This window comes from Cottoperca gobio, chromosome 19, assembly GCF_900634415.1.
Source record: "Cottoperca gobio chromosome 19, fCotGob3.1, whole genome shotgun sequence".
In the NCBI taxonomy this organism is placed as follows: domain Eukaryota; kingdom Metazoa; phylum Chordata; class Actinopteri; order Perciformes; family Bovichtidae; genus Cottoperca; species Cottoperca gobio.
Window position 1 is genome coordinate 14,360,725 of NC_041373.1, and position 22,785 is coordinate 14,383,509.

The 22,785-nt window shown below is 41.9% G+C and overlaps 1 protein-coding gene across 1 annotated transcript; it reads right to left on the bottom strand.

The window, feature by feature from the left end:
* Positions 1–546: 546 nt before the first annotated feature.
* Positions 547–19,454, bottom strand: erbb2 (erb-b2 receptor tyrosine kinase 2). The gene is made up of 27 exons (XM_029455719.1): positions 19,208–19,454; positions 13,474–13,625; positions 13,140–13,320; positions 12,808–12,948; positions 12,498–12,563; positions 12,267–12,382; positions 11,977–12,118; positions 11,561–11,689; positions 10,639–10,780; positions 9,946–10,019; positions 9,639–9,729; positions 8,751–8,953; positions 8,467–8,596; positions 7,627–7,717; positions 7,251–7,405; positions 7,126–7,173; positions 6,902–7,040; positions 6,392–6,514; positions 6,110–6,208; positions 5,840–6,025; positions 5,599–5,754; positions 5,433–5,508; positions 5,189–5,335; positions 4,899–4,996; positions 4,572–4,763; positions 4,063–4,453; positions 547–3,968 (listed from the first exon to the last, which is right to left on the bottom strand). The coding sequence occupies exons 1-27, from the start codon at positions 19,278–19,280 to the stop codon at positions 3,601–3,603; spliced, it is 3,909 nt and encodes a 1,302-aa protein (XP_029311579.1). The 5' UTR covers positions 19,281–19,454; the 3' UTR covers positions 547–3,600.
* Positions 19,455–22,785: the final 3,331 nt, after the last annotated feature.

The window sequence follows — 22,785 nt, forward strand, 5'->3', positions numbered from 1 at the left end:
ATAGTATATAGTAATAGTGAAAGGGATTTAAAGAATTCAAACTAATACAAGGCTCTCTCATCCTATTTCTTCTTTAGATAAACACTATTAAACCTAATCTGCTTTATCTGAGTTATGCTCCTACTGTTTGATTTATATATTTTTTATTTCCCTTTTATTTACTATATACACTTTTCTGTCAATTTCTATTGAATTTAATTATTTCTTTGAAACGTTTTCCTTTCTCTTTTCAGTTTGCCTATTGATGCACATGAATATAATACTGTAATTACTTTATACAGATGAAAATAAGCAGATGAACACTATAGTTGTAGTTCCAGTTACCATCACTGGGTGGCAGAAACAGTTTGCTGTGAGCTGAAACCTGCAGTGGATGTCTGAGTTTTTACATTTCTGCAGCTCATTACTTAAAGCATTACGTCAGTGTTTGTGTGTCTTGGTTAAAACAGGATTATTATACAGTTTTCAAACATGATAATCTCAAAATAATTTAATCTGACAGCCTATTCAGCGCAGTATTCAGGATTTATTCCAGTTGACATAAAAGAGCCTGAGCTTTAGTTTTTCCACTCTCTATAAAGGTTTAGAAGACATTGGAGTTTTATGTGTTTGATAAGATTTTAATGACACACAAAGTATGCAAACAATTACATATAAAATGACCATTTCTTCATAAAATATTTTCTTATGTATTTACTCCCGCCTCCCTCCACAGTAGAGCAACTGGTCACGATGTATTCAATCAAATTAGCTACCAAAGTGATCGTTTGTATTTATATATACTACATATTTACATTATGGGACTTAGTGACCAAATAAGGATGCAAAAAAAAGAAAGAAACTCCCAATAACATGGTTATTATTATTCATGTCCTGTCACAATCACACAAACCGTTCACATGAAAAGTACAAAACATACATTTTCTTCAAAATGTAAATGACAAATATTTAATTGTATAAAACCTTCAGCACACTCTCGTTAGTTCCTTCCTCTTCGGCTTCCTGGATCAAAACATGCAGCTTCTTGCTTCGGTCACATTTCAGACTTTTTAAAAACACACTTTTCTAGATGTTTAACAAACGTATAAAAACATTCACAGACCTCATTTTCATTCAGTTTACACACAAAAAAAAAAAAAAAAAGGGACAAAGATTACTTTTTTCGAAATCAGATCATGATTCAGCGTTTTCTCCTCATGATCTGAACTGCTTTTCGTACAACTGAACAGTTTTATATCGAAACAAACTAGAGAAAAGGACAAATATGGTTTTTAAAAAAAAGGAGGACATCAAGTAGATCAGCCCGTCACCTGCGAGTGCCACTGGTCCTGTGTAGGCCACATGACGCATCTAAAATTAACATTTAATACAAAAAGACACGACAGTGTAAACACCAGTACATCAACTGTGATTGTATGTAAGGTCTCATAATATCCATGAAAAATATCACATTCTTAAGGAAGACGGGACATCTGTGAGCTGCGTCCTGTGAAAACCTCGTATCTCCAGCAGAGTTTGTAGATACTCGACCCAAAAGCACCCCCACGTTTCGTCACAACTTATGGTTGATGTTTTAAAACGTAACTTCTATAAGTTTTAAAGATTCAATGGTGCTATTGGGCAATATGAAAAAAATCAGAGGGTGCAACTTTAAATTTAAAAGGTTGCACATTTCTCTGTGAACATTTTGTTTTAGTCGACCTAAAGTCTGCTTTATTCATGTGGCGATAGATATATATATCTATCTTATCACTCAATAATAATTCCATTCTAAACAGTGTTAGTTTATGATAGTTGAGGGTATTAAAATAAAGTCTTATAGTTATTTTTATGTAAGAAATTGTTATTTAAAAACAGGTTTGATTTTTAGAGATCCTTTCCTGGAACAAAACTCTTCAAAACCCGTATGACAACATCAAGATAAAAGACTTAAAACGAAGACGTACAGACCGATGTGTTGATGGAGGGTTGTACACATTTCAACAACCCAGTCAATTGTTTCAAGACTTGTTTCAGGATTTCCCCCCAAACACTGAAGCACAGTCTGCGGACGAGCTCCAAACCTCTGCAGAAAAAAAAAAGTCTATTTCTCTCTTTTGAAAGCTGTGACAACATGAGTCCTTGGGACGTGCGAGTCGGGAGAGCGCTGGCTTTCCAACATGGACGCGAGGGTCAGACAATGGCTCCATTGACTCTGTTTTGACCACCACCAGCCCCAACACCAGTTAACATGAAGAAGAAAAAAAACGCTGTTGATTATTAACTGGGATGCCAGTGTGTTCTCGCTGAGTGGAATTTAAGCCTCGCATTGATTATCCAAAACCGAGCAGAGCGATGTTTCTGCCTCAGATTCACATTCAGCTCCAGTGTCGAGTGCATTGCTCACTTTTACACAAACAGCAGAACTGCTTTTTGTTCTATGAATGCTAGCAAACACATGTAGACATACATGCGTTCAAATTCTTCACTTCTTGTGGAATATACTCTCCAATAGCTTGTACTGCTTTCTTGCACAGTGAAAGGCCACCAAACCCAAAAGGCTCATTGTGATAACACAAGCCTGGGGGGGACATACGCAGTATCCTGCCATGTAGTGCATCGTGCATTCAAACTGCACATAATCTTCCCAAATTATTTGTAAAATTGTAAATCCCTGAAAAGTCGGCTCTAACTTAGTTACAAGTACACTTTGTCTTTAAAACAAAAACATTTTTGAGATTTTTGCAGCTAGAACCTCGTATCTCATCTGTCGTACCACAAAGTAGCTGCAGCCGAGACACTAACAACCACATACATCAGTGTGGCACAATGCCTCTGTCTTCTCCATACAGGATGCCTTTCTTTCAGGGAGCATGTTTACTGGCCAGATGGGCTGCTGGGCCTTCTCTGGCCAAAACAAAATGGCTTTGAGTGTGTTGAAGACCCCCATCAGGTCAGAGACAAAGTGACCAGAATACTAAACACCACCTTCAGTGCATATCACGACTCGCTTTGTCAAAGTGCTCCATATGTTTGCATCTCTTTTTAGCTGGGCTGAGTAACAACATGTAGCACGAGGGAACTGAAGGAGATATAAAAAATGCTTCACGTGTAGTAAAAATAACCACAGACATTAAACAAGTTAAATGAATAATAACAAAAAGAAATCAGCATTCATTAATCCAGTCGAATGTCGGATTCTGTGACAATCAGACTCTTCTCGTACCATTTTGACAAATGTGAACTCCTTTGCTTATCAAGTACTGAGTTATACAAAGAGGCTGAGGGAACTTCTTTTTAAACTTTCTTTTGGCACTTAGTCACATAGAGAAGACAGATTGCTAAGAGGAAGGCAGGAAACAAATAATGCCACAGACACCAGATTAGTGCTACACTGCGTTGAGTCATGGCGTCACAACTGGGTGATTTGGCGACTTTCGCCAGACAACCTTCACCGGTTTTCAGTTCCACATGCCAATCTATTCGAAATATCCGTCACAAAACCAGCTTGTATCTCTCACACAAATATTCATCTTCTCTTTCTCCTTCTCCTCGTTTCCCTCAGTAGACCACGAGCCGTGACTCCCCTTCAGTTCATCACATTGCTCCCAGTCCCTCTCCTCAAGTATGTCCACTCCAGGTGTCTGCTAGTCCCAGATACTCTGGATTCTCTGCCGTGGAGGTCACAAACCCGTTCGCGTGCCTGGGCACTCCTCCGTCTCTCTCCTGTGCCTCAGGGCCGTCCACTGCGGCAGCCCCGGCTACCGCGTTGGCCTTGGCCACAAGGTCCAGGTAGTACGGGTTGTCAAAGGATGGAGAGGTGGGGGCCACGGAAAGCACGGGGACCAAGTATCCCGGGTTTTCCACGCTGTGACCGGAGCTCAGGCCGTTGGGGAGGCGTCGGTCTGCTCTGGAGCCTTTGCGAGGCAGCGTACTGGGCCGCTCGGAGATCCTCGGCCTAAGATCCTGAATCTCCTGGTTGATGTACTCTAAACAGATGAGGAAAGAAGAGTCAGAACAATACATGTTGAAATTTAATTATGGAACACTTCCTTACATATTATTAATTCTTCTGCCGCTCACCTGGCAAGGCTTGATTATGATTATATCCATGACTCCGTCTGGGCAATGAGTAATGAAGGTGTTGAGGATGATGAAAGCCATTTTGCCCGTCTGTCTCCAGGTCGCCCTGGCTCCCGTTGGAGTAGGTGGGGTCTTTGCAGTAGCGTCCGGGGCTGGCTGGGGGCAGCGAGGAGTCGGCTGGAGGTCCGTCCAGGAACACAGAGTCAGATTGGCCCCCGGCCGATGGGCTGCGAGCCAGCGTTGGGTACTGAGGAAACCATATGTTGTTAGAGGTGCTGGCTCCTAAGGGTAAGGTAGGGTACTGGCTGCGGCCGAGAGTGCTCAGGGAGGAGTACATGCTCCGAGGCCCGCCGGCAACAGAGGACTCAACATCTAAGCCCTGATCTCTGCTCTGCTGGAGAGAAGAGAGATGAATGATGAATGAAATACAAACAAGAAACCACTCAAGTCTCCCAGATCTCCATGGCTGTGTAAATTAAAAAGAAGAAACATCGCCCTTTCTCACTGACCCTGTACGACTGGTGTCTGGATGGCCCGTTGGCCTGAGCCCCGTCTCCCGTAGTCCTGGGGAAGTGGTTTGGCTGAGGCACCAGATACTCCTCAGCATCCAGCAGTTCCCTCATGTTGTTCCCTTCCTCCTCCAGAAGCATCCGGAAGAACTGGCTGTCCACTGGGATGGACATGCTCATCTGCTCTTCGTTCTGCAACAGAGAAAGAACAACATGGATAGATAACACAGTAAGAATGTATAAGCAAAGCCCTATTCGTGATAACATACTGCAAGCACAGTCACAAAAAGTAAAACATTTGCAACGTGAACACACACATTCACATACCGGAATGACTACATAGCGAGGAGGATCTCTCGCCATGGCAGTAAAATCATTCACCAGATCTCTGAACCTCGGTCTGCTGTCAGGGTCAATCATCCAACCTGCCGTCCAAAAATCAAGATGTCAATCAATCATCTTCTAACTACCAACATGTAACTCTGTTCAGGCCCGCCACACCAAGAACGGAAACTATAACAATAAAGTGTATATAAATGTTTGCATATTAATCATCCCATTGATTTACTGAATCAGCTTAAACCTTGAGACTTAAACAAAATGTATCAGCTACTAACATTTGACCATGATCATGTAGACGTCGATGGTGCAGATGAGGGGCTGCGGAAGCCGTTCTCCTCCCTCTAAAACATCTGGGATTTCTCTCGCTGGGATCATGTCGTAGGGTTTAGCACCAAACGTCATCAGCTCCCAGACCGTCACACCTGAGGAGGAAATGTACCATCACAAAAGCAAAACTTTAAACTTTTTCTTTTCACCGTCATGTCTTTAATGTGATTTCCAGCCCTGAATGATACTGACCGTAGCTCCAGACGTCACTCTGGTGAGTGAACTTCCTGTGCAGAATAGACTCCAGGGCCATCCATTTTATCGGCACCTAAAGACAAAGATATAGAACAGTTTGAATGAACAGACGATTGTGAACATCCCGAGTGCAGAGGCTCCTACAGTCACAGCCCCATCTTACCTTTCCTCCATCCGCGTGATATTCAGTCTCATCTATATCGAGCAGGCGGGCCAGACCGAAGTCAGTGATCTTCACGTGGTTCGGGTTCTTGACCAGAACATTGCGGGCGGCCAAATCTCTGTGGACCAGCCGGACTTCCTCCAGATAACTCATCCCCTACACACACACACACACATCCATCACTCACAAATCCATAAACTGATACATCAAAAATTGAAAGAAGAAATAAGGCGATACATACCTTGGCGATCTGGACACACCAGTTGAGGAGGAACTGTGAGCCAATGCGGTCCTTGTTCTCCCGGACGTAGTCGAGGAGGCAGCCGTACGGCATCAGCTGAGTGACCAGCTGCACTGTGGAGGTCAGACAAATCCCCAGCAGACGACACACGTAGGGGCTGGCCACTCCTGCCATCACATAGGCCTCCTAAGGAAGAAAGAGGAACGATGTTGAGAGGTTGAGAACTTTATGTGTGTGAACTGTAACTGTGTTTATCTGTCTTGTACTCACATCAAGGATCTCTTTATTGGCCTTTGGCGAGGTGTTCTCTCGTAACACCTTGATGGCCACTGGTATTTTCACATTTTCCCCATCAGGAGCCCACACTCCCTAAAACAAAATAATCAAAACCATTAAAAAAAACTGAAAGATGAAAAGCTAAATATCCAAATAACAACAAATAGATCATAGACTTGTATTGTTGTCTCTGTGTTTTAATTGTGCCTACATGTGTTTATCGTTGTGCATCTTTGTAACCATCAGTTTTGACGGTTAAAGAACGGGCTCACATACCTTGTAAACAGTACCGAAGGCCCCTGCGCCCAGCACCCTGAGTTTTTTCAACTCAGTCTCCTTCAGAATACGCATCTGAGCCTGATTTGGTGACGCACCGCTGGGCGTTAGAGGCTCCACCAGCTGTACACATGAAGGAAGCAGATGGCAGATTCCTTCAGTAAATACTACAACACTCAGAGGGAATATAAGAACTTGGTTTTAAGTCTACTTCATGTTACGCATTCAACTCTCCGCAAATAAACTCCCACATGTTTCAACAACACACAACCGAAGCTATGACACTTCTGTCTACAAAAACTTAAATGATAAAACATCAGTCTTTGTAACTTGGATGCACCGGTACCGATGTTTTCATACACATAAAAGAACGATCCAACAGCTTATTAATTAAAATCTGGAAGCGGATCTGTACTCGATATCAGCCATTACTCAGGTATCTGTATCAGGACTGAAAAAGTTGTATCGGTGCATCCCTAATTGTAGCCAGTGTTGTTGCTCGGTGCCCACCTCATGCTCTTGCAGGATCCTCCTCATCGTCTCCTTCCTCCTGAGCTTATTTTGTCTCCTCAGGTAGAAAACTAGCAGGGCCAGCAGGATGAAGAAGAGCACCACTCCACCTACTGCAGCCGCGATGGTTGTACCCGGTCTATACAGGGGAAAACAATTAGACACAGCTTCATAGAGAAAACCCACCACACCGTTTAAGTATCTGAACATTTGAAGCAGCTCACCCGGTCCTTGTATCAACGGGGCAGCCTCTCTCATCCATCACAGTGCAGCTGAAACACAGAAGCATTGGCTGTGAAATAATTCTCATTGTGCGTGCAGTGTGTGTTTGTGAAGCACGTCCACTCACGACAGCGTGCAGTTGGTGTTGCAGGACAGACAGTGTCCTGTAGCGTTGCTGTACTTCCACACAGTTTGCTGATCCTCCTTCACACCGCTGGGACAATGATCCACACAAAACTCACCGTCCTGGAATTTTCGACACTCTGAGCAATGTTCTGCACCCTGAAGACACGCAGACAGAAATATGTCGTTGCATTTAGGCAGGAAATGTCATCAAACAAAGGTTCAAAGCTCCCAGAGCCCAAGGTGATATATTTCAAGTGCTTGTTTCGTCCAACCAAAAGGTAACACTTTTATAATATTTGTGTAAAAGTCCCAGAATCAACCACCGTGAAGGTTGATTTACTTTAATGTCAGAAATCCTTATGGCATGAACATCTTACCGGGCCACGACAGGAGGCAGAGCCATTGAGAGGTCGACACTCGGTGTGACAGGCAACACACAAAGATCCATCTGTGTATTCACGGATAGACCTGCAACACAAGCACAGCGCGGATTTAACAGATCGTCCCATAACACAGCCAGATGCTTTTATCTAAAAGCACCTGACACCGACCTGCATAGGATAACTTGTCCTCTGTACCACAAAGGGATGGACAACTGTACATCGTTTAACAACTTTGAGTGTAATCGTATTGTGGTCATGTGATATTCTCGTTAAAATACGCCGATTTGTTTTCTTGCTGAGAGTTAAGGAGGAAGATCGAGACCTACCTCTCATCATCGGTGCAGTAAATATGAAGCTGCAGCCAATATTAGCTTATAAATAGTCCGGCACATATCTCCAAACAACAAACAAATATATAAAGTGATCTCTATCCCTTACATACGTGTGCATCATACAACAAATCAGTTCAGTTACTGTTCAAAGAACTTGGGTACTTTATTATAGATCTATATTTGCTTATGGGAACAATTTAAGTTAAAAGCTTTCCAATTGATTTATTGTGACTACTTTGACATTTGGCACCGACTCATTCAACACATAAATCACCTGTTCACATTTGTACTTTAGGCGAATACGATGTGCTAAATAAAAACTGAAGGGCTCAAGACATCACGATTAGTTTTGTCCTGGACAACTTGTTTGGGGTTTATGACACACAGCACACTGTATTATTTGGAACATTATCACTTGGCTTTTTATTGATATAGTGCAGACACACCCATACAAACACACACACACACACACACACACACACACATACACAAACTCTCTTACCCCTGGTAGATGTCACACTGATCGACACACTCAGCGCCGCGTTGGAAAGCCGTGCAAGACACACATTGGCTGGGCCCCGGGCCCCAGCAGCCTCCCTTACACAGCCGGTGACAAACACGCTCCTCTTCCGCTGAAAACACAAACAGAGCGAACAGAGCATGATGCACGCTGTACTTTCTGTTGGCCCCGCCCTCAATCTTGAATCAATGTATTGATCCAGATCAATGTATAGTTACACCCCTAACTTCCCTGGACCTTGGCATTGCATTAGTGTGTTCACCCACCACAGAGTTGGGCGTCCTGGTTCTGGCTGACGATGCGGTGGGGCCCCTGGGTGGGATGGACGAGACTGTTCCAGGGCAGTGAACTGGTGTAGCACAGCTGGGAATTGTTGTACAACAGAACCAAACCTCCACTGATGCTGCGTAGTGAACGCAACCCAAGAGACCGGATGTGCAGATTCTGGATGGCGAGTGAAAACACACCCCTGAAGAGAGAGAGAGAAGCTGTGAGTGACCAGAAATCAACTGTGGGGAGAATATTTCCAAAGTCTGTCCGTTCAACTCACTAAGAATGCTGTGTCACAATATTATTCGATGCATCTCGATATTGTGAAGAGACCAAACCAAACGTTATGAAAGCCCAGCCTCAACAACACGTCCAAGAATGATTGTTTTCAACATGGTTAAACATTGTGGGTGAATTCAGTAATATACAGTAATACTTTTTATTATAGTCAGGTTTAAAACATTTTAACACCAAGTAGTTAAACTGTAATCTGAGATTCTCTAAAGAAAAAATGCAATGTAGACACTTAAATGACCCAAACAGCCCTTAATGTCAGACCTTATTGTGAGACAAGCAGATGTAACAGTTGTCACTATGACCCAGTTTAAGCATGCTGTGCTTGATAGCGTCCCGTAGAATTGTACTGTAATCCTGGCTGGAGTGTGCTGCAAGTTAAAGCAGCTGTGCAGGTTAATAATTATCCTTTATAACCCTGAAAGTGAATAAACTACCTCAACTGAACCAGAAACAAAAACAGAGCGTAAACAAAGACACAGTGCGAGTCGATGAACATCAGGACAGTGGCATGTGGGGAAGCTTTCCACACACACACGCCTTATCTCTTATATTAATATTGAGACATGCAGGCAGTTTAAAAGTCTTACTTGTAGAGCATCCTGCCTCTGATCACCTTCAGGTTCTCAAACACACTGAGGTTAGTCCACTCTTCAGGCCAGGCATCAATGTACAAATAGCCTGCAAAGAAAGATCAGAGAACCATACTAGAAACACTCAGACACGGTTTGCTCTGTAAACAACACTTCTGTGTGCTTTCAAATGGAAAATCTGATTGAATTAGAAAAATCACATTTGCAACGGTTCTGAATGATTTAAAAAAAACATATAAACTGATTTTCCTTTCTTGGTACAAGCTTAAAAAAACACTTCCTTGTTCTCCTGAGAGTTCAGTACCTGTAATCTCCTCCAGTGACTTGAAGGAGCTGAGCTGCTCGAGGGTCAGACCTGAGGTGTTGCTCACAGAGTCCCTGGACAAAGACAGCATAAAGTTTAAACACACGCAACAAGAGGCAAATTATCTCATTTGATTGTTTCTAGATAATCTGAAATGACTCCAATCTCCAGTGTAGCAGGTATGTGTTTACAACTCTCACTTTCACTGTGAACAGTTGGCAGACACAAGAAGATTCATCAGATTTGGCATCTAAGCTTTCGTTGGCGTCATGTAGGACGATTCACAAGTCCTCTGTTTAACGTCCACAGGACGACTGGCGAGGCAGCTGATCATTTTGATATGTACTGTATATATTATTACTGTATATAAATTCTACTCTTTACTCTCGAGTGTGTCTGTATTGTGTTTGAATAAGATTTCCTTTGAATCAAATAATCACAATGAGGATAAAAGCAGTTGTTTTTCTCCGTGTTGACACAAAGGGAAACATAATTCATTTCTGGGTTTGAAGTCCGTTTGAGTACAGTAATCTAAAAGGGTATGGCTTGGGTGGCGACTTTCACAATGAATGTTTGTTCTCAAATGTTGCCATAAACTCAAATGTTTCAACGGGAGGGGGTATGGATGTGTGGAAGTATACAGTCTTTCTAAAACTGTATTCATCTTCTTTATGTGGCCTGTGGGCTTCTTACCGTGCAAAGCTCTCAGAGAGGAAGGCCAGACTGCCAAAAATCTTCTGACACTTGTTGAACTGCTCCACATTAGTAGACGTTACCATGGTGACGCCATGGTTGTCCATGACGCCGAGGTTGTCCATACCCAGACCATAACACACTGCAATACAAAACCATGACAACGGATTTCAAACAATTTATCTTAAATCCAGAAATGTAATCGACTAAAGACGTCAAATATAACAGGAAACAAGATGAACAACGCTCCGTGTCTGTGTAAGAGCTTCGTACGGGTTTGAATGCACTTTGAAAAGCTGCGTTTCACGAGCAACAGGTCCCAACGAAGGCCAAAAAGTTAAAACTTATGTAACATAATTTGAGCTCACGTGATTACTGTCTCACAAAGCAGGATTACTGAGTTATCCAGTTAACTCCAACCCAAGTCAAAAGAAATTATCCACTTTTTGCAAAGCATTAATTATACAAGTTATGTAAATGTCCCGATTTTGCGAGACAAATCCCATTTGTAACAACAACAAGGTGCTGCAGGAACAGGTCGGTTCACTTTGCACCGTAGTCAGCATGTGATGCATCAGAACATCTGTGAGCGAAGCGCGAATAACAATAACACGTACTGAAGCACCACGTGAGGCACATGGAGAATGCGAGTGACCCAACAACATTACGTATGAAAGTTATGCAACATTTGAGCCACATGGTGTGAAATAGTCTTCCCTCTGTTGGACATTTGGATAGCTACTGTTTCACACTCCACTTTATTAGTTTCTAAAACCATCTATGACCCCCTTAGCCCCCAGAACAGCCCATATTCTTTGTGGAAACATTCCTCTGAATGCTGGAACCAGATGTTCAGGTAAACCTAATAAAGTGTATTCAAACAATATATTAGGTCTAAATGCAAACACACAATGACTCTCACCTTTGGGACAGTCTCCTTCACACTTTTCACATTTCTGCATCTCGTTTCCCTCAGGGTTGGCGATAATAACTTCCTGGTTAGCTTTGGGACAAACCAAAGTACAAGCCACTTCCATAGCCAGGTAGTTATCTACAGACGGGGAGACGAAGTGATCAAAGGGCGTCTTTGCAGCGAAAAGAAAATGATGATGAAATGGGAAGCTGGTAGCCTAAAGCCTTAAAGTAGCAGGAATATGATATGACAATGCCAGGTTTGAATCCTTGTTTGTGTGTGTGTGTGTGTGTGTGTGTGTGTGTGTAAATATTGGCAAGGAAACTGAATAAACAATCATTTCTTCATCAGGTGCACCGGTGGAGCTGCATAGTGGCCGTGCTGAGCAGTGTGTTGTAGCTTTCATGTTTAAAATAAGTTCTCACAGGGACACGTCTTGACGCATGTGGCTCCGAAGTTGAACTTCTTGTTTGGGTTGGGTTTGGTCTGAAAGGTGACGGGGTCGTAGATAGTGGGTGGAGGACAGTTCTCCTTACACACGCCGCTGTCGTTGAAGTGACGGCAGGCCTGGGGAGAAGAGGAATGAGGAAACATGTTGCTCCAGAAATTAAAAACGACGGTCTGACAAACACAATGAGATTACAGCGACCAAAACAAACGTCTGATAATAGTGCGTGTGTGCGTGTGTGTGTGTGTGTGTGTGTGTGTCATTTACCAGACAGTCTGAGTCTTTGGGTCCTGTGCATCCTGCAGCACACTGCGTGTGACAGCAGTCATGGGGATTGGGACCTTTACATCGCTGACAGCCAGACGCACAATTAATTCGGGTTACTTTGAAAAAAGATGAAATATTATAAATCTTCAGCCGTACTTCACCTGCTCTGGACTTTTTCCAGTGAAAACCCAATATTGTCAGTGTCATACTCTGCACATGATGTTTACTCACAGTTCTGGCAGTCCAGTCTAGTTTCTCCCCAGCAGCTTTTCTCACATACAGAGGAACAACTTGGACCTGTGTCAGAAGAAACACAACAACAACAATTGAGGAGAGCCGAGCACTTATCCAACAATTTGAGAGGAGAAAAACAAAACAAAGTGTTTACTGCGTGTGTAAATATGCAAATGGTTTTGTTATGCATTGCTACGTCTCTGTGTGTGTGCACGCAAGTCACAGAGAAACAGGTTAGTGCACACTGCTCACAGCGACAATGCTAACACACTGATGTTATATTTTAATAAGTCAATCAGCTGCTCACATTGAGGGGCCCGAGCCTGCAGTCGGTGCAGCCTTGCGTGGGCGTTGTGCTCGTCCAAAGTGTCCCTCCAATTGATGTACTGGGGGTCTGGGAAGCACAGCTGGGGGTTGCCCCAAATATAGACCGCTCCCAACAGGATCTCTGCAGGAGGGAACATACGGAGGAGCTCATAAACACACTCAGTAGATAACAGATGCTGGATGAAAGTGGGCACAACACTCCTCAGAACATGTTTGATATTGATAAAATAACGAGCCAAAACTACTTCAACATACAGTCCCTAACCCCAGTCCAGTCCGGTCTTACTGCGCTCAACTATACTATGATCTGACCTGTGAGGCTACGAAGCCGGAGCATCCTGAGCCCCTGTCCGCCCAGAGTGTTATCCAGCACAGCCAGGGCGTAGCTGGAGTTATACAGCTGGCTTCCTCTGATGATCCGAAGGTTGTCCAAAGGTAACAGATCCACCGACACTTGAGCTACAAGAACATAGCCCTGTACCTCCACGATGTCCTGCAGAAGAAGGGGCGAAGAGAAAACACAAGGATGAGTCTGTTTTGTCTTTATTTATTTCCATCTTATTTGTTTTATAACTAATAAATATGCATATTTGTGTCATTTAAAGCGGCAATTATTACAGACAGAAAACCCCCACTCCGTACATACCTGTAGGAAGGAGAGGTCAGGGTTTCCATGAAGGTGTGTAATCTCCAGATTGCCGTGGACGACTTTGCAGCCAGTGTAGAGCAGCTTCAGGGTCTCGTAGTGGTTTTCAAGGCTGGAGGGCAGGTCCAGCTTCATGTCTGTACCCAAGCACACTGCGACACAGATAACACTAAAGGTGAATTAAAGGTTCATTTCGACCGAACCAGAGTCGGTGATTGTTGGAACAGTAGAAAGACCAAGACGGTTTTGTACCCAATAAAGAAAAACTGATGATTTTTATTCAATGCAACATAATGAAATGAAACGTTTTGATTTGATGTCTTTTAAACTCATCACAACACAGAGGCCACTGATAAATAAGTGATTTATACAGACCCTATTGACACTGCAAGTTTAACCTCTGAAATACATTTTTAGGCAAAGTCTTTAAATGCACATTCATAGCTGCAGGCAGAGGACCTCGTGTTATATGTTGAATCTCCGAATAACGATTGTAAGGACTTTGACTTCACATATTTTGACTATGTAACTGTAAGTGGCCTTGAATTGGTACTCTGAAATACAAACCACATGCGCTGCTTCACTCCCGTCTCTTAGTGTATATGATATAGTTTCCACTGGCATCAGAGCGCAGATTCCCCACAGTGGGTCAAACACAGCATTACATTCAGGGTCATACAATTCACGGGGGCTCTCGCACACACATAGCTCCCATGCTTTAGCAGGCAGTCACACAGTGGACAGTCCCTCCTCTGCTGAAGTTATAAATGACTTCCTCTGGCTCCCCTCCAACAGCCCTTCAATAGTCAACCCACTTTTGCTGATTAAAGCCCCCCTCCCCCCTGTGCTATCTCTGTTACCCCATTTGGAAAAGACGGCTGGATGGACTCAGATACATCATCGGAGGAACAGGAAGTACGGGCTGGAGGAGGGTGATTTTCATGATACACTGGGGTTCAGAGATACGTGTTCAAGACATGCTCTTATAACGTCTGCCACGTGTGGAGTTTTGTAGAAGTATTGGGTCACAAAGTGCAAATAGGGTTCACATTCAAATCTGACAACTACTGCAGCAAAAGGGTCTATGATTAAAAGAGCACCAGGCAAAAATACACACCCAGTTGTTACAGCTTGTGTCAAATATCAAATCAAATGACTAATCACTGCCTCCTTCAGTGATGTCATCATGGAAAATAGTTTTACATGTCGGGCCAAGAGGGGAGACGTGCTTTCATTCTCCAGCCTTTAAATCACTTAACAAGACAGAATATCTAAACAGCAACAAAAACTCCCTGAAACTCTGATTCGCACAAACTAACACACACACACGCACACACACACACCTCCAACTCTGGGATTAGGTAAATGTGCCGTAGCAGAAAGCACAAGAGAGCAGATTTTCCATTTCTAAATAGTGTGTGTAAAGCCAGTTCTCAGCTTCCTCTCCTTTTATTCCCTCATTGTTTGCTCTCCAAAAGTCTCTCAGCAACGGCTGTGTGCATGCGTGGCCTTGTGAGGAGCTGCCCACCCCTCCATCCCTGTGGCCTAAAATACTCCCTCTTTTATCACTTACTCTGCTGTCCACTGCCATGTCACTATCGCTGCCTTCCACTTTCAAATTCATTCTCTTTTTTTACATTACAGGTCCTTTCGCAGACGCTCTTATCCAGAGCGACTTACAGTGATCTAACTACAGGGACAGTCTCCCTGGAGAAACTCAGAGTTAAGTACTGGAGTTTTGAACTCACAACCTTCTGGTGTTGTTTGAAAGGCGTCCCACCACCAGACCACTTTATTACCTGCTTCGAGAGCAAAGTTATCTCAAAGTTCCCCCTCTCTTCCCCCATTTATTTCTCTCAGAGTGCATGAGTTGTTGCCCAACTCTCTTTGGACTCTGGAAAGTGTCATTTCACAAGAATGTGTGTCTTTGCATATCTAAAAGATGACACACATGTATGTATTCCACCAGTGAGGTGGTGATGGGGTTCAGTGTCTTGTTCAAAGACACCACAGCAACCTGTGACCCCCCAGGTCCCAGGACAATCCACAAGGTCACTCACACAACTAATGACCGCCACTGACATCCAAAGTTAAATGTGAGTTGTGTTTCTGTGGTTAACAAGCCAAAACAATTGAGAGAATTTCTACTTTCCTGCCTTTTGTCCACATTTTGATCATTTACTTTATTTATTTATCTTGTAAGAATTATTAGTGACTTGATCTGAGAGGATGGGGGGACTTTAAACTCTTGCACCAGTGTGCTGCTTGGAACTTCAAACTGAGAGCCAGCTTGAAGCCACACCTGTGTGTGGCAGCGTGCCAGTTAGCACAGGGAGTGTGTGTGTGTGTTTACCAGTGTGTGTACGGTAGTGACAGAAACACGGTAGCAGCGATGCTTCTGCAGGAGTTAGACTGAAGCATGCAGTGTGACAGAGAGTGAACAGGATCTCTGATGGATCAGATCCCTTCAAAGCTCAACACAAACAGAACGAGCTAATCCTACGGGACTTTCTCCGTCACTTTGTTATCCTTCAGATTTATCATGTCAGTCCTGATTCTAACACAACGCTAATCCTAGCATGTCTTACATAAACTTCACATGTCTCCCAAGCTCACTGAACACATTCTTTCTTCCCCTTCACTCGACAGCCCAGGAAGAAAAAACAGGTATTGCTCAACAGACAAGCAGAACAGGATCCGCACTGCACTGGAGCCACAGACATGAACTCTTCACTCCACTGCCCTGCCATGCATAGACGACAATCACAAACACTATTGCATCACAATATGACACGCACACCTTTTTACACATTTACTACAGTTTGATAGGATCTGCATTTAAATACAGTGCATTTCAAAAGGGAAGAAGAACTATATCTTCTGATATTTATCAATTGTGTGAATAATCTGATGATTTATGCTCATCACATTGGTCTGAATTATATAAACTGCGATATTACACTTGCAGTCTGAAGTATAGACGAGGGAAAATCTGACTGTAGGATTTCTTTGTAGTGTTAATTTAGAGAACCAGATTTTGTGTCATATAATGTTTCAAATCTATACATTATAGGTATTAGATTATTATTTAAAAAGCTGAATCTAGTGCTGAAAATCAAATATCCCAATATATTTTGACAAATATCTCTACATCGATAGAAGACCAACGGACCATTTGACCACCTCTGGGGAAAGATTGCTGCAGAAACCGTATTTTAACGTATTTAAGTCTTATTATTATTATTATTATTATATTATAATAATATAATAGTAGTAATAGTAATATTAATATGAATGTTGCGAAAAGCATGACTCTTTTACTAATTTCACAACCAGGCAACCAAAAGTTAATATTAATGGTTTGCAACTGATTAATTAACCATAACAAATGTGTTACAACTAATACAACTAAATAAAGGATGCCTTCTTGATAAGTGGTACCAACTACAGTTGCAACGATTAGTCGACTTCTTGTCGGAACAATATTTTCCAACTATATTGATAATCGCTCAGTAGTTTAAGTAATTGCAAGAATTGCAGAAATGCTGTTTTTTAGCCTCTCAAATACAGAGATTTCCTGCTTTTCTCTGTTTAAATATCACATTAAACAGAATCTTGTTGAGGATTTTGACTGACAAAGAAAGTGGAATGGACATTATTCAGCATTTTCTGACATTTTATAGGCCATGGAGAAAATAAATCGGCAGATAAATCAATAATGAAAAGAATAAGTAGTCGCAGCACCATGTATAACTAAAACACCCTCAAAGAAAAGCACACAAGAAGGTGTCAAAGGTTTCCTCTAAGGCCCACTGACGGCCCCTTCCTCAGAGTGAGTTAGATCACTAACACGCAGCCCTGACTGGTGCGTCACGGCCGGCTGAGCTAACCTGCCACTGAGGGCGATTCACTGGGACTTAATCACTTCACAGTAAGTTTCGCTCAATGGGTGCACTGGAGTGTGACAAGGACATGAACTCTGTGGATGGATACTGGGGGCCACCGAACACACAAACAAAATATGTTCTCACACAGGAGCAGGTTGTTGAAACAATTCATTAGGACGACTGAAGGAAAAACACCAACCTTTGAAATCGTACACTTCGTTGGCCACAGGATGTGCGTGTGCGTGTGTGTGTGTGGACAATACTGAAAGTAGGACTTATGCATGATGCGTTGTGGTCATTACAGAACAATTACATCTCTTACGTTGAACTGATGCTTCAGAAATCAACACTGGTGTAAAGTGCACTAACCTGTTCGCACTAACAATGCAGTTGTATTTGGAAATCACTTCACATATGACAATTGGCTTTGTTTGTGTGTGTAGTGGTGGCAGCAGCTAATAAAAGACAAAGAAGCTTCACTACAATATTATTTTACTCATTTTAGAAGTAGACTTCAACCAGAACTGAAACGTGGTGATATTTTATGTTATCATGCACTGGCCTATTTCCTCACAAGGGCAGGTCGATAAAAGCCGTCAAGTACGTGTCAATAAAGCAATGGAGAGTTATTGATGTCAATATGTTTTACATTAGCTTGTGTAATATTAAACACTTTTAAAATCTTTTGACCCGGCTTATTGATGTCTGACTGCACTTAAAATTAATCTCTGTCAATATGGAGGCCTATGCAACCAAAACTACGGACTACAGCTGCAAATAATCATTATTTTCATGGTTGAGATTAACTGTTTGGCACATAAAACTTCAAAAAGTAAAATAATCTTTCCTCGAGCCCAAAGTAACGTCTTTAAATTGAGTCTTTCTTAGTCGTACTGTCCAAACCTCAAAAGATATTCGGTTTACAGAAATGCAAGAGAATGAAAAGCGGCCAATCATAACATTTGAGAAGCTGGAATCATCAAATGTTTGGCATTTTTGCTTGAAAAAATAGTTTTAACGCTTAATCGATTACCAAAATAGTTTCTGTAGTTCGACTACTCAGTTAATCGACTAATTGTTTTTAGCTCTAATAAGAAGAGAAGGAAAGAGAAACTGTTGTGGGTGAAAATACAACATACTTCTAAATGAGACATACAAATACATTATTAAATGGACCTTCACTTAGCATTATAATATTTATTGATTTTAAAAGAAAGAAACGTAAGACTATCTTGCAAATGTACACTTGCACTTTCAGTTAGCTCTTGTTTTACTGGCATGCACTCAAGCTCCTAGTGTGACAAGTGGCCCTCTATCAGACAATGTCCTCTTTAGAGCCACAAGTGAATAATTGACATCGTCATGATCCTTGGCACACAATGCCTTGTCTGTTTTTGTTAGTTTGTTTTTGTTTACGCGTTGAGCAAAACCAGCCTAACGTCCTCCTGCACGCACCGTCCCCCAGCTGCAGAGCAGGTTCTCATATTTCTCACCTGTTTCCCTGCTACTACTATGATACTCAAGTGTTTATTTGTGCAACAAAATTTGCAACATGAGGCTTTTAGTCCAAACAGTGAATCTGGCTGGAGGCTACTTTGTGACAGGTGTGATTTCCCTCCTAATCAGCGCTTCATAAATCCCACGAGCTTCAGCAGTGAGAGGACGAGGGCTCGCGGAGGAATGTGGTCCTAGCTAGATATATCAACTTCTTTTGGGTCGAGTTAAACCTCGAATATGTACTCAAGTATAACCCACATACTCCACTTGTATATTCCTTTTAGAAAGAGCGTCTATGTTGCTTACAGCGGCGACATTTAAGGCGAGAAAAAGCTCTGAAAGTTACCCACCTTCTCTGCCCAACGCGCCCGTCACTCCGAGCAGCACGGCCCCGACAAACACCAAACTTCTCGCCGCCTCCATCTGCTGCGACCCGGCGCATCTAGTCCATATTCCAAAGTTAGATGTTTCCACTGTTCCCAAGGAGGAATTGTCGTATTCTGACTTCTTCACGTCTCCAGGGTTGTTGTTTTTTCTGGCACCTTTTGGAGTTGTTGTTCGTTTCCCAATCTCAGTGACTTCCTCCCTGGAATTCCGTGCCTGTTGGTAGTAAAGCGTGACAGCAGCGCGCAGCAGCAGCAGAGGCGCGCGGCCGTGAAGGCCTGAGCGGGGAGTGGCAGGTTGACTCAGCCCGCCCTCACTTCAAACTGAGTTATCTGCAGGGCAGTACTGCTCCAACTTTCTGCTAAACACTAGTACAGGCAGTGGTGGAAGAAATATTCATATTTTACTTAAGGTAAAATATTATGTTACAAGTGAAAGTCCTGCATTCAAATCGTACATCATTAAAAGTGCAAAAGCTTTAGCATGGACCGAAAGTAAAAGTACTCATTATGCAGATTTCAGATTCATATATTTCATGTTACTGATTTATAATTAATAATGTATTGTACACCACTTTAATGTTGCAGCTGGTAAAGTTAAAGTTTTTCCTAAAGTGGCCTAAAATGGAAATATTCAAGTAAAAGTACCTTAAAATTGTACATTTACTTAGTTACATTCCATCACTGTGTACATTTCATCCTAGTTGTTACTCCTTCCGTAAGAATACAGTACAGGAAGGTTTGTTATGTTTTACATTGTAACTTTAAAGTCCCATCTGTTCCTTCACTTAGGATGTTCGAGCTTCACTGTGCAGAATGATGTATGTGCAAAGTTTCACAATAATCCGCTGAAGGGGTAACGTTCATCTGTGCTCACCATAAATCTGAGATAGATTGTGTATGTAGGAGCGGATTTTGTGACACGATAAGTTCTAGTGACAGTCATGGTTCAACTTCTCTGTCAAGTAGGAGACATGTTTTGTCCTGCAGTTACTGGACTTTTAATACTGGATACTGGACTTAAGTAATAGTAGTAACTTTATAATAATTAGGGGGCCTGTGTAAGAAAGATTAAGTTAAGGTGTACAGGTTGTGGTGTGCCCCTTTAAAGTAAAAGTACTCATTATGCCTAATTGCTCCTTTCAGAGTGTTATATTAGAACACTTTTACAACGTAATATACAGTTTGGGAGTTTCTTAGGCCTATCTATAACTGTCAAATAAATTAGTATTCAAGTAAAGCACAAATACATCAAAGTTAATACTTCAAATACTTGTGTAAATACACTTAGTTACACCACCTGTTCAGCAGTAAACTCATAGTGATTACATAAGTTCTACCTATATCTTATCCATAAAGCTGTGATTTATGACTTTATTCATCATTCATTATTGGAAGAATTATGATTATGAAACTGATTTCAATATTTCATACACACACATGATCTGATCACAAACACATATGAGGCCCCCTATCTGTATCACTATTAAATGTTATGCTGTTTATGGTTTCAAGGTATTTATGTGCCGCTGGCTTTATAAAACGGGAAATGATTTTCATTATAATGTCTTGGAGCATCTTCTTAGTTCTCATGCCCTTCATTTCACGGTCACAAATCAGGAGTCGAGGGAGGAAGAATAAACTCTATTCATCCGAATCTATCTGCTCTCCCCTCCCACAGCAGCCCGGGTCAGAGTCCGACATGTTGCACGGAGCTATCAGGAAGCAACAAAAAGCTACTCACAGAGCCATGCAGAACACAAGTCCCAGACTTCTCACAATTATTATTGGTCTTGCTTAAATGTTTGGTTCCCACAAAATAGCCTTTAGTCACAAAGACCTTTAAGGGCCAATTTAGCATTCTGGTTGTTAAATTCTCTCAGCTGTAAACTTCTGTGCAATTAATAAATCAAGTTTTATGAGGAGTTCTTGGATAAAGTTTGCTGGATCTGTAGAAACAAAATCAAACCTTAAATTAGATATAACGTTTGCACTTGGAAGTCAGCTCTGCAAATGAAAAACCTTCAGCCTGCAGTGGAAGAGGAGACACGTCCAGTAGACGTCTAGTCTAACCTGCAGGTCATTCCAGGACCAAAGTCCATAACAAAAGAAACTCCTTTTCCAGTGTCAGCTGCACGTGGCACTTTAAATCCTTGCAAATAATTGGGTCTAAGATTGTAGGTATTTTGTACCGATACAAAGTTATGCATATGTACATGTGTAACCTGCCTACAATATCCTTGTACGTTAAAATATACCAACAGGATGGAGAATAACATAATCTATTTAAGAAGCTCAGCGTGAACTTGAGTTTCTTAGTTGACCTTTCAATGTGATGCTTGAAATTGCCCAATGCCCGGATATTTATAGATATAATAGTGACACCTTGAAGGGTGTTATTATTATTAGAGAGGGAACCAGCCTCAGACTGACCGGGTGCAAAAAGCATAGTCTTAGTTTTGTTTGCATTTAAAATCAGTTTCAAGTCAACGACCGCATAATGAAATGAGTTGAAGTTAGACTGCACATTTGAAGCTGCAGTCTCCAAAGACATTACCAGGGCTGTCAGGGTGCAAAGAGAAATACACAGCGGTTACGCAGCGGTGGAATGTACATTTGCTAAAGTACCCTTCTGTCTCGTGACCCCTAACAAAAACACTGTGTCTGGTCGGCCCTTCGTCATGTTTCAGATGTCTTTGAGTTGTAATCAGAGACATTTTTCCACTTTACCTCTCAAATTGTTTCATTTCATAATATGTTTTGAAGCCCAACGAGGTAAAATGATTCAACATTTTACCAAAAAGCAAGATGGCAGCAGAACTTAGATTTTTCTTCTTAACTACTCCATTAAACCCCTCAGAGTGGAAACCATTGGACTAAAGCTAACTGCAAATATAGTTAAAAAGAGCTACAATTATTTATTTATATGTGTTTTAGTGTTTAAAAGACCTGGAGTAACTTTTATTATGTCTGTAAAATGTCTTTCTCCTGCAAACAACATCTACCTACGAGTAGAAATAAAGTAACCCGACCTGACAAAGTTAAATGTAACTGAAGTATTGAGACATCAGTATTACTTCAAATACATTTAGCGAGTACTTCTACTTAAGTTTGAATGCAGGACTTGTACTTGTAATCCCGCCCCAAAGAAAGTCAAAGATTCCTTATCAACAAAGAACTTTTATTTGTTCCATTTCAGATTTTTTTGGTTGAATATTTGATGTGAGGTGGAGGAAAGTGCACTCGGTAAGAGAGGTGATGGCGCGGGGGGCAGCAGGCAGAGGGCAGCAGATGAGTGAGGGAAGAGTCGGGAGGTGGTTATTGATGAGGAAATGAACTATGAAATGATTTACAGAGATAAAAGTTTATTTTAAGCTAATTCCTCAGGAAGTCTTCGACTTGTTATAACAGATTCCAATGAGTCATGTGTTTTTGTTTTGTGGAAGTATGTTAATTGTCATAATTTGCTCAAGACAGTTTCATGAATGTCCGTGGTTCATAAACATTTACTAAATCTGAGAATATGAATCAATTTTGTCCAACAA